Source organism: Corythoichthys intestinalis, chromosome 18 (genome assembly GCF_030265065.1).
Source record: "Corythoichthys intestinalis isolate RoL2023-P3 chromosome 18, ASM3026506v1, whole genome shotgun sequence".
Lineage (NCBI taxonomy): Eukaryota > Metazoa > Chordata > Actinopteri > Syngnathiformes > Syngnathidae > Corythoichthys > Corythoichthys intestinalis.
In genome coordinates this window covers 17,191,454-17,204,341 of record NC_080412.1, presented here as the reverse complement: position 1 = coordinate 17,204,341, position 12,888 = coordinate 17,191,454, and the positions used below count along the sequence as shown (strand labels likewise).

General features: G+C 39.0%; 1 protein-coding gene across 7 annotated transcripts in view; it reads right to left on the bottom strand.

Moving 5' to 3' along the window:
• abr (ABR activator of RhoGEF and GTPase) overlaps positions 1-12,888 on the bottom strand; it is a 148,770-nt gene that overhangs the window by 104,211 nt on the left and 31,671 nt on the right. For 6 of the 7 annotated variants that reach the window (XM_057821264.1, XM_057821265.1, XM_057821268.1 and 3 more), the window contains exons 2-4: positions 7,861-8,042; positions 522-620; positions 57-242 (exon numbers count right to left, since the gene is read on the bottom strand). In XM_057821264.1, coding sequence (XP_057677247.1) covers positions 57-242; positions 522-620; positions 7,861-8,042 — 467 coding nt within the window. Of the gene's footprint in view, positions 1-56; positions 243-521; positions 621-2,068; positions 2,300-7,860; positions 8,043-12,888 lie in introns of those variants that run through there. The other variant, XM_057821267.1, reaches the window with a different exon arrangement.

Below are 12,888 nucleotides of genomic sequence, written 5' to 3'. Positions count from 1 at the left end.
ACATGACCACAAACCAACTCCCTAGAGTCGAGACAGTCGAGCAATATTGCACTCACCAGTTTTTGGAACAGATGGCCCACGGTGACCTTCTCATCCCATTGTCGGATGTTGGGCAAGAGGGCATCGTAGAATTCCTTGTGGATCTCAAAGATGTCCTGGATTTTGTAGAAGATGGTCTCAACCTGCTGGATGGTAAGGACGGGCTGCGAGGTGGTGGCTGTGGCTTTCAGGGGGCGCATTGGCTGCACGCGAAAAACATAACTCAGCTAGATGGCAATCAATGCTGACAGATAACACTGAGCTAACTGCAGGCGTCTTTAGGAAAAGCACTTTTTTAATCTAATTTCTCACACCAGATGAAGAAAGTATCAATCTAAAGGATAATTATTTTGCAAAATAATAAGCACAACCTCAGATTTGGGGGTAAATTTGCTTAAATTGATCGTCTACATGTGTCACAGTAATTGATTTACAGTCAATATTTTTACTTCCAGCATCATTCAGAGGTTTTTCATTTTTACCAATAGCAGGGCCTCCAGTTGGTTAATGTAGATCTCCTCACTGGCCAAAAAACCGGAAAGCACCAGCTTCTTCATCTCAAGTCCTTTTTCAATGTCTCCCTGTAAGACAAAATACAGTTATTTAGTAAAATTAAATGCGATTCGCAGCATTAAGGGAAAGCGTCCATGATGTCTCATTCAAGTGTTTAAGGAAGAAAATAAGGTACCTTCAGGAGGTGTCAGCCATCGCGCTTTTTTGGCAACTTTTGAGGATTTCATTTAAAGCCACATTGGGTCAGATTTTGAAAAAAATTGCAATAGGAATGTTCATACTGCATAAAATTATCAGATACATATCGCATATTAGCAAAGACATTGGTATTGACCTGCAGTGTGAGTAAGCCTAAAAGCATTTCTTATTGAGTGAAACGGCCTTCTTCAGCAGGCTCATGCAAATTCATCATCCTATCAAAATTAGGCACTTTTCCACATCTACTATATCCAGTGAAAACTAGAAGTTTGGCACATGGCATACATTACATATTCCATTTAAAGCAAACAAGACTTGAATTATTTTGCATTCACACCGCACGGACAGTGTTGTTGCCTGAAGTGCACCTGGTTTGCATGTGTATTTTATGCACAACAAAAGGAAAGGTGTGACAATAGATCAATTGTTGACTAAGACCGTTAAGGAAGACTTTCTCTCAAGTGTCATATATACAGTATACACAATAAAGGGCAAAGATCAACAAATAGCGTAGTGCGAGGTTAATCATTCTCCTTAATGATAGAATACTTTTCATAAGAAAACATGAACATTATGATGCTGCCGTTTTTAACCGGCAGCATTTGATTCAACATACTGAACGTTACAATCGTCCTTCATATCCCAGACTATTACAATATGATACATCTCGTTTCACTTTAGCCATATTATACTGCAAGAAATAATTTTGCTGCTCACTTTCAGTTTATTCCCGTTATTTCTGTAAATCCTAGTCAACAAGACTTGCAAAAATATGGCTTGAAAGGACACCTAGATGTGTTGGTGTCCTGTTCAAAGTTCACTGCTTGAATGGTGACAAGCATTTGGCATGAGAATGAGAAAAGACAGGAAGTATTTCTTTCCCACCCTGAAAGTGGGTATATTTTCCATGAGCTGTACAAAGAGAGACTGTGTATTAAGTAGGCAAAGGCCAGAAATACATGAATGTGTTCATCGCTAGTAGACGTCAGAGGCAGCCAATGAATTTTGAAGACACCATTTTTCAATGAGTTTATCAGAGGTAGACATCCAATCCATTTGAAGTGGGAGGGATGGTAGCGAATGAACAAATTTGCTACCATCCCTCCTACTTCAAATGGATAAGACGTCTATAGCTGTCAATAAGTTAAAAAGCAGTTGAGAGGAGATCTGCCTATTCAGGCCACACTGAGACGTCACACATGAGCAGTCGGTCCAAAGGTCCACGTTGCAGCACAATCCGAGGATATAACCAAATCAATGACTCCAAGTAGCCTGGAAAGATTTGTATGCGTGTTTTCCCTGCAGTCAGCTGTCTCACCTTGAACTGCCTGTGTAGCGGAGTGATGGGCTCCAGTTCCTCATCTCCATATTCAAAAACCTCCTCCTCCAGCACCCTGTCCAGATAGCACAACACCTCCTCCTCTTCCTCCTCCATGTTTCCTTTCTCTTTTCTTCTCTTCTCTTTCTGCGTGTGTTTGCCTTCAACGGGGCCTGTCCGGACACATCAGTGTTTTCACTCCGAGCAAGCCGTCCGGATGGTGAGAGTGAAAGACAAATGACCCCGCCTACTTAACCCCACCCCCTTCCTCTGCTGGCTTCCTGGTATGCATGTGTGAGGTTCCACTGTTCCACGGTGGTCGATGAGGACTGCTTTCCCTCCGCGGCCACCCCAGCATATTCCTTCACTTCCTTGATGGCAACAGAGGTGCTTTCGTTTGAACGACTGCTTTACTCGGGGAGCATTTCTTCTTTCTTCATGCTGTTCAAGCCAGAAGCCACTTCCTCATCATGCAACTACAGTTTCCCTCGCCTCTGCACTCTTCCCTCTTACTATATTTCACTCCACTGGCCTCTCACACATTCACCCTCGACTGTCTTGCTATTGATCTGCTTAAAGTCTCAGATGTTGAGTTGAAGGAATACAAATTGCAACTACAGCAGTTAATTTCAAATAATTTATTGCATTCTATTGACAATGATAGAGGTCCAAATCATTCAAACTGGAGGACTGGCTGCTAGGCTTGGAAAAAGTAGCAAAAAAATATCTACTCAAGTACTGTTACATGTTTGAAATTTGACTCAAGAAAAAGGTTTTGGTTGTTGGTGTAAAAATTACCGGTACTCAAAAGTAACATTGTTGATTTAAAATACACTCAAAATAAAAGTTACACAGTTAATTTTTTGTGTGTGTGTCGGGCAGAGGGGTAAACATCACTTTTTTTTTTTTTTGAAAGATTACAATATTTTGAACAGCTGTACAATTTGGAGAAGAAAAAAATAACAGCCATGATAGCAACTACTTATGAGCACAATTGTAAAGGTAACAAATTTGTAAAAATTGAGTATTGCTTTTAATGTGACATAAATTACTCTGTTAGCCATGCTAATTAGCAATGTTATGTCTCTCGGTAGTAACATGTGTTTCACCAGTGCTAAACACACTACCTCATAGCTGGTTGCAATAGGATTGAAGACAGTGTTATATTAATATTATAATATACCTTGACCGGTAAGCCACATCCAATATAGCGGCAATGTGCAATTAATACCTTTCTTGACACAAGAGGGTTTTTACCATGTGCTGATGTCTGGCACTGCACTTACAGTGGGATGAAAAAGTATCTGAACCTTTTGGAATTCCTCACATTTCTGCATAAAATCACCATCAAATGTGATCTGATCTTTGTCAAAATAAAACAGATGAAAAAACAGTGTCTGCTTTAACTAAAACCACCCACACATTTGTAGGTTTTCATATTCCAATGAGGATAGAATGCAAACAATGACAGAAGGGGGAAAAAATAAGTGAACCCTCTGCCTAAGGAGACTTAAAGAGCAATTGAAACCATTTTTTACCAAACAATTTAAGTCAGGTGTGTGCCCAATCAGTGATGAGTGGTTTAAAGCTGCCGTGCCCATATTAAAACACACAACTGGTAAGAATTGTCTTAATGTCTGAATTGTCTGATGTGCATCATGGCTTGGTCAAAAGAGCTGTCTGAAGACCTGCGACCAAGGCTTGTTGATTTGTATAAAGCTGGCAAAGGATACAAAACCATCTCTAAAAGTCTGGATGTTCACCAATCGACAGTCAGAGAAGTTGCCTACAAATGGAGAGAGTTTGGCACTGTTGCTTCTCTCCCAAGGAGTGGCCGTCCACCGAAGATGATGCCAAGAGTTCAGCGCAGAATACTCAGACAGGTGAAAAAGAACCCAAGAGTGTCTTCCATAGACTTACAGAAATCACTGGCACAGTCCACTACCTCTGTGCACACATCAGCTATATGTAAAACTATGGCTCATGGGAGGATTCCAAGGAGGAAGCCACTGCTGTCCAAAAAAAAACATTGTTGCTCGATTAATGTTCGCAAAAAGGCACTTGGACACTCCACAGACGTTTTGGCAAAATATTTTGTGGACTGATGAAACCAAAGTTGAATTGTTTGGGAGTAACACACAACGTCATATGTGGAGGAAAATGGAACAGCTCACCAACATCAACACCTCATCCCCTCCGCGGAGCATGGTGGAGGGAGCATCATGATTTGGGGCTGATTTGCTACCTCGGGGCCTGGACAACTTGCAATCAATATTATTAATATAGAATGAATTCAACAGGTTATCAGGATGTTTTGGAGGAAAACCTGTGGCTGTCTGTCAGACAGTTGAAGCTAAAAAAGAGGATGGATGCTGCAATAAAACACAAAAGTAAATCAACTTCAGAATGGTTTCAGAAGAACAAAATACACATTCTGGAGTGGCCAAGTCAAAGTCCAGGCTTGGACCCCATTGAGAAGCTGTGGCATGACCTAAAGACATCGATTCATGCCAGACATCCCAGGAATCTGACTACAGCAGTTTTGTAGAGGGGAATGGGCCAAGATTAGTCCTGATCGATGTGCCAGAATGATCTGCTACAGGAAGCGGCTGGTTGAAGTTATTGCTGTCAAAGGGGGGGCCAAAAATATTTAATGTGATTTTTTTACTTACTTATTTTCCCCCTTCTGTCATTGTTTGCATACTATCCTCATTAAAATATGAAAACCTAGAAATGTTTGGGTGGTTTTAGTTAAGGAGTCACAGTTTTTACATCTGTGAGATTTTATGCAGAAATGTGAGAAATTCATTCAATTATTCATACCACTGTATCAGAGCAAATCAGATGGAGGGCCAGTACCGGGATGCAGATAAAATTAAGAAAATTTACTTAAAATTTCAATTGATTATTTTTAAAAGTTACTTTTCACCCCTGCTGGCTCTGAATTCTCATATTTCAGAACCACTGATGACGCTAGATATCCATTCTATTTTAACGGGAAGGGTCGCTCATTCACCCATTCCTGTCAAAATGGATGGGACGGCTAGTGCCGTCCATCGGAGCTAATAAAAATCAAATAAAAGGAAAGTAGACACTGAAGACATGAAGTACTTGTAAGAGAAAACTAATCATTTACCAGAAGCTCTCACCCTCAACAGGAAGTGACATCCATTTATTGCTCTGCCAGCTTCCCTCTCACCCCCTAACTTGAATGTTCCACATTAGGTCTTCTGCGGGTCCCAAACCTCATTTGTAAGCAATTTGTGCAATCTAATCTTGCAAAAATCCATGTTAGTTCTTCAGTTCTGCCACATGTGCCGTTTATGCCAGACATTAAAACACAGGGAGTTACATTTGTTGGACCTGAGATGGTATATAAGGGAATTTAAAAGTGTTTCTTTGTGGGCCTCCATAAGTACAACGTTCTTTTTCACAATTTACTAAACTTGGCCACACTAGCTTGAAACCTTTTCTCTTCACACCAAGAATAGAGAAACATGTGGCAAGCCTAGTCACTTCAAAGTGATGTCATGAATTCACTTTGACCAAGCCTAACCGCTGAAAATGTCATGAGCCTAAGCTGATGGTAGCTTGTCCTATAAATGATTCATAGTATCTAAAGAATAAACTCTACAAACAAGTAAATTAACCTTTTTAAAACACATACATCTCATGTTGAAAGCTTGCATTGTGCAGCGGTAATGTCTACTCAAAAAATAGAAATATGAATAAATTGTATTTAAAGTACTCAATATTTGAAATAAATATAAACTACTCCAGGAATACACAGAGTTAGCTTGAAACTACAGTAGTTAAAATCTCCTCCAGCCTGCTTTTACCAGATCATGCCACAAGATGGAGGCACATTGTAAAAAAAAAAAAAAAAAGCCCATGCAGTGACAGTAATAACTATTACAGTATGTGCATCCATTCGTTATTAACTCTTTCAGTCCCACTGATGATGATAGATGTCCAATCATATGGCACTTTTAATCCTTCTTATGTGAATTTATATTAGTTTGTCACTAATAGACTTCCAATCAATTTGAACTGAACCCACCCATGCTCACATTTGTTCTACATTCAACTTTGTATAAAAGTGATAAAGGTTTGAGGGAAAGGCAGTCAACTTCAGAGTCACTATGACTCCCGCTGTTCCTCCCCTGGGTGCTGAAGCACACTTAGTCACAAACATTAAAATACACCGAGTCCAGTCAGTGACCTGCAAACCGTTGACCTACTGATATATTGGACAAAGAGCTAATTATAGCAGCAAAATAGGCATACGCTAAAATATGCCAATGAAATTCTTAATTAAATCAATAAAAACATTTTTGGGATGAAATTAATGTACAAGTTTATTTTTTTGTAATTCATCCATCTGCCGTTTATCTTGTTCAAGGTTGTTTTTCTGATTAATATTGTATTATGATTGTATTTTAAACACATAAAAATGAATATTGAGTGACATCAAGCAATCTTAACGATTTTTATTTTAAGAAATATTTGTAAGACACAGTGGTACCTCCACATACGAAGTTAATTCGTTCCAGGACCCTGTTTCTAAGTCAAAATGGTCAATATCGAGTTGGATTTTCCCATAACAATACATTATAATTCCATTAATTTGTTCCACAGACCGAATACCTACACTAAATCCTTAATAAATACTGCTGCTACTGTTACAAATGGCAATTACAGATTGCAAAACAAATAAATTATGAATAAAATTTGGAATAAAAAAATAATAATAGTTATAATAATAACACCTGTAATAATGTAACGAATCGGGTTCATATGTGGCGGATGTGCTTTGCGTGGTGTAACTGAACGCACCGCATGGCTGACATGACCGAGTGACAGAGGACTTTTTATTTTCACTTTTCAGCTGCAGCGGACAGTAGGCATGTTTTGTTGCACAAGGTCTTAAATAAATGATTAAAAACCTGACGAAGCTGGCGATTTTTTGGGCGATGTTACAATCGTAACAATTGTCAGCTTAATTTATAAAGACTGGCGAACGGAGGTCGGTGGAGGACCGTCGAGATCTTAGACATTCTACTGCCGTATTGTCGAGCCAGTTCACGGACGCGAAGATCATGTTCATATTTTTCTATCATTTCCATCTTCATTTCAATAGTAAGCCTCAAATGGAGAGTCAAATTTTACGTCAGTTGTCGAAAAGATCGTCTTTCGAAGCGAACGTATGTCGAGGTACCACTGTATATGAAAAGCTCTAAAAGAGAACTATGGATAAAATGGGTGTAGCAGGTTTAATATACTGTAGTCCTATTTTTCACAGGGCAAGAAAAAAAAAACCCCAAAATGTCTAGGTCAGTTAACTGGAAGTTAACTACTTAATATGAATGTGCTTACACACCAACTGGCAAATTGGTGCTTGTGGCGTCAATCCCCATCTGGAGGACTGGTAATTTCCTGCTGATCTGAAAAAGCCACCTGCAATGTGCTACAGGCACTACAGTTAATGTGGCTAATCGCTAACAATTACATGAGGTCAAGATCCGGCGCTTTGCTTGAGGAAGAAACGATTGACAGCCCACTAGAGACAGACACTGGAGTGAATAAATCCAATGTGACGTTTTGCTGATAATAATAAGGAAACGTAATGATGATCGATGGCTTCAAGTCTGTGTGTGGGGTTTTGCTTGTTTGTTTGTTTCTTAAAATTTAACTCTATATAGCATACGGCACACATTCAACTTATTGGCTTCCATACATGTCCAACTATATTTTACTAAGGGATAATTTGTCAAGCGTGTGTGCTAACCTACCCCAGGCGGGAGGCCCTCTGGTGGTGTGGGGGAGATCATTACACCGTCTGGTCCTTGGGGCGTGCACAGCTGGGGAGACATGGTGGGGGATTCATCTATATAGGGCAGCGTCTCCGAGCCATCCTGAGACTTGCCATCCTCTGTCCCGTCCCCCTCATAACCATCTGTGTTGTAGTTAAAGTCTGTCAGAAAGATAAGGCAAACGTGGCATGTTACTAGAGCTGGGAATCTTTGAGCACCTAACGATTCGATTACGATTACGATTCAGAGGCTCCGATTCGATTATAAAACGATTATTGATGCACCCCCTTCCTTTTTTTCCTCTCTTTTTTTATGTTTTGTACATTAGTTCCAAAATTGTTCAAAAATACTCTCAGGCTAAACCACACTACTATTTCAGTATCAATTTAACATATAGCAGTAAACAAATATACAAAAATAACATTAAATAAAAAAACTCCAGTCCCCATTCTGTATCAGCAGCTTTAAACTACATTCAATTAATTTAATGTTGTGAATCAACCATTAAATTTGTTAAAATTGCTCCCGTTATTCCATAACTTCCCTTTTGTCTACTTTCGACATCTGAAAGTTTTAAAACTATTTTAAAGATAGATTCAAGTCAATATTTTACCGATTTAGGAGTATTTTAGATAAAAAGTTAATTAGGTTTGCTTGGAAGGTTCGCTACAACAGCCTTGCAGGGAAGTGTATTGCTTCAAGATGGCGGCCGTTTATGACGCCCGCATCTAGCTTTTTGTAGATGTGCTGCTAACACTACCAAATCTATAATGCATCTAGTCCTATATAAATGATATCCACCGTAACATTATATGGATGTACTTTGGAGCAGCTTTTCGGCAGCAGTCAGGTATGTTGTGTTTTTTTATCTCGTTGCATGAGTTGAGCTAGAGCCGTGAGTTGAACATTGGCATTACCCGAGGGGCCGGGTAATGGGAAGCAAGATGTTTAGCTACTCTCGCTCCGTTCCGTCCCGAAGACCGCGCGGCGCGCTGAGTGTTGTGTACTTCCGCTTTACTTGGCATATTTCAATAATCGGAATTTGGATGTTTGTGAATCGTTCTCGAATCTTCCACGGCCGAATCGCGAATAATCTAAGAATCGGAAATTTTGCACACCTCTACCTGTTACTATGAAGGAAAGGGACGTTTTTGCAAGCTGAGTTGGATCAACAAAATAACATGAATAGAATAACCATTTTAAGTCATTGCATATATTTCAGAGCAAAGGTATTTGATTTAAGGTAAAACCTGCCAAAGGCAACAGATGCAAAGACACATATTGCTTGTACGTGATTACGGTTGGTGTCGAATATGGAATAATCACGTTCAGCAGAAAGGAACATCAACATTACTTGAATTTTTTTTTTTTTTTTAATTCTTATAAAATGCTACAAATATAAAACAAATATACATATACTGTGTCAATATGAGGCTAGAACACATGCCCTTTTCACACAGCTGGCTTAGATGGTCCGTTGCTCTTGAAAACAGCAACTGTGCTATTCTAGTTCCACTGGGACGACACAGCCTGTCACACTTGCCAAGAATGTCCTGAATCTATCCGTATGACACACATCACAACCCACTGACACTAGACCAGTCACTTGTCATACTCAAGTAAAATAAATCCCCTGGTCTGTTAGTTGCACCACGTAAGAGGGAAAGACCATTGTGACGACATGGTTTATTTGACGATGATTATTTCAAACAACATTTAATACAAAAAAAAAGTGACCATGAATAAGAACTGAAAAATTGAAGCAGCAACACAAGGGAAGTGTGATTTTATTGCTCAAAAGTTCCTCATCTTTCCTCTTCCTCCCCTAACTCCGTTCTACTATACAATTCTTGTTAAAGTGGCATGGTTGAACAAAATTTGTGCATTGTTGTATTTGTACATGATGCAGATAAATGACAGTTAAAAGTGTACTCTGTCTCTCTGTTGTGCAATATGGAAAAAAAAAACTGTCATGAAATGGGCCATTTTATATCATGACATATTGTTATGCCACGATATAATACATTTTTTAATATTTGGTGAAGACTTATACAACAGTCATGACAGCTTTCCCCCAGTCAGGTTATTTCTGAATTGCCTTTAAACTGGTGTACCACAAATGTTAAATGAATCAGGTAGTTCTGCAACAAAAACTAGCCACTGAAAACAGAAGTAGCATGAATGTAAAAATATCTAATGATCTACTAACACTTGGGATTGGTGGTTTTGACTGTTAATACTGCTGCATATTAAGTTAGCATAGTATAATTAATACATAATTATTGAGTATTGATAATGGAATGAAGTGTGTTGTCTGTGCTCTGTGTAGATTATGTGTTGCTATTTTCAATTGTCTTGCAAGCATTACTCACATTTGCTTGACGGGCGTGACAGTTGGCTAACTTTTGAGTAGAGATGGAAGGACACCTTGAGGCTGACTGATGGTATTTCTATGGCATATGGAATCCCATCAATGTAGCGATTCAGGGCAAATTGAGCGCTGTCTGCTGGCCAGAATTTGCATTGCTGGACCAGGTCTCCGGCAATAATGAATCTAACAAAAACAATGTCAATACAGTGATCCCTCAGCCATCAGGCCATCGCGGATTTTTTTCAATTTAAAAAAATATCTTATACAGATGAGCTGTCCCGAGCAGATCACAGTCTCACGCTTGCTCCCTCCCTTCCTCCCTCCCTGCTCTTTGTTCATCAGAGAGTGAACTGGAGTTGCTTATTAAAGTAGACAATGATGGATAGACGGTAAAGCTTTGATCTTGCCAGAGACTCGACCTTCAAAGCGTCGCATGCGTCAATCATCGTTTACTTGTCAAACAGTTGTTGTGGCAACTGTGTAAGTGAGCAGCTGGAGCGGATTTGAGTAGACACTCAATGAAGCATTTTATAAAGACAAGCATTTTTTAATTTTTATTTTTTTAATAGATTGTGCGTATTCTTTTTTCTTGTTTAAAAATAATTCTGTGGGACACTAACATGTTTAAAACGTATCTTAGTTATTACATTTAGAGTGCTTAAAAACAATGTGTTAAAAGTTTCTTTAATCATACTTTGTGGAAAAGGTACAAAAAACATTTTTCCAATGATAGATCTGAATAAATACACTGAACCAAATAAAACAAAAAAGGGAGGGGGGGCATTACTTCGCGGTTTTTCACTTATCGCGCGGGTTCTGGTCCCCATTAACCGTGAAAAATGAGGGCTCTCTGTAGAACGTTTTATCGTTTTTGCAATACATATTGTTATATTGTACAGCAGTGACGTGATGGCTAATACGTACATTTTCCAAATAAAGTCAGTGGGGGAGGGGATTCAGTGCCTCAATGCAAGCCTTCACTTAGCTGTCTTGCCTTGCTCAGCAATTCTCTATAAGGAGGACAGAGATTACATAATACCCTACAGCCAGTAAACACCGAGTGAGCAGCTACGGAAATGTTAGTGAAAGAGTATGCAGAAATGCACACATTTGCCATGCATGCAATGTATTCTTGAGCCAGAGATACTGCGCACGGCTCTCATCGTTGTTCTATTCCAGGGTTCACTCAATCCACTTATCCATGTCTCCCTCCTCCAACACACCTGAATCAAAATAATCCGGATCATTATCAGGCTTCTGGAGAGGTTGCTGATGACATAATTATTTGATTCAGGTGTGTTAGGGGAGAGAGACGTGGAAAACACAACAGGAAAAGTGGCGCCGAGGTCAGGATTTAGTGAACCCTGTTCTATTCTATATGCTGAGTATCGATACTTTTGCAATTAAATATCGCATCACGAGACATTATTTCAGTCTCCATATTTTTAATACTTTTGACAACCGAAGAGGGAACACTGTGGAAATTAAAAACCTTGATGATAAGCACCCAGCACCTTTTTACTATAGTCATCATCGTTCAGTACTTCAACAAGAGTGAAATAACAAGAGACTCAGGCAACGAACAAAGCGTGTAAATCCACTTTGAAAACATTAGAATGAGGGGGGAAACGTGGAGAATCAGTGAACAATTAAAAGCAAAACACCCATCCCGCAAACTGCAGCTTCAGCTACTCCTAATGAGGCTCTCGGGAAGGAACTTAACTTCAAATAAACCACTTATACCTAATTTGCTCTTTTATTCAGCTTCCCCTGCATTTTATTTCCACTGAAACAAACTCGTGAATCGCCAGGTGCGCAAACATCTGTCTATTCAGGAAAACACACTCATGAGCAGAAGACAAACAGCCGCTAGCAACATCAGAATAGCCAAGGAAGCACACGTTCGCGTGCCACTTTCCCCAAGAGACATTTCAGTAGTGATCAATCCAACTTAGGAAGAGCTCAATACGATGACACATACGGGGAAAAACATTCACAAACACCATGTGAGCACTTTCACAATGACAAATAAAGGCAACCTTGACATAGAGTAAACATAAATGTCATTTTAACATTGAAGTGCAATTTTATTTGGCAATATGACCTACTTGCATATTGAAATTTATACTTAAACACGTAATAGTGATACTGTTCATTAGTGATTGACAGAGTCAAGAATGTTTTCAATGAATGTTTGCATCGTAGTTTATATTGGTGTTAATTTAATTGCATTGTACTGACAGCTGATTTATAATATTTTGACACTATAATATAGCCAAACAAGGCAATGAAAATATTACGCGCCAAAAACGCAAGCCAGAATAACGAACATACCTTACAGAGTTTTTTACTTCAACTACAATGTCAACATTTATCTTTGTAAAGGCATACCATTGTATTGAATTATATTGTACGAGAGGTCAAAAAGTTGCTTAGAATGTACATTAATGTCTACATTGGATTGATTAAAAGCACTGTTCTGAAAGCCTTTGAATGTTCATTCAGGATACAAAGGTATATGAGAGCTTAGAGTGCCTGTGACAGCATAAAAAAAATTCTTAAATGGCATTACTATGTGAATTACAATCATATTTTGAGATGATTCGACTATATACAACAATTTGGCAAAGCGCAGA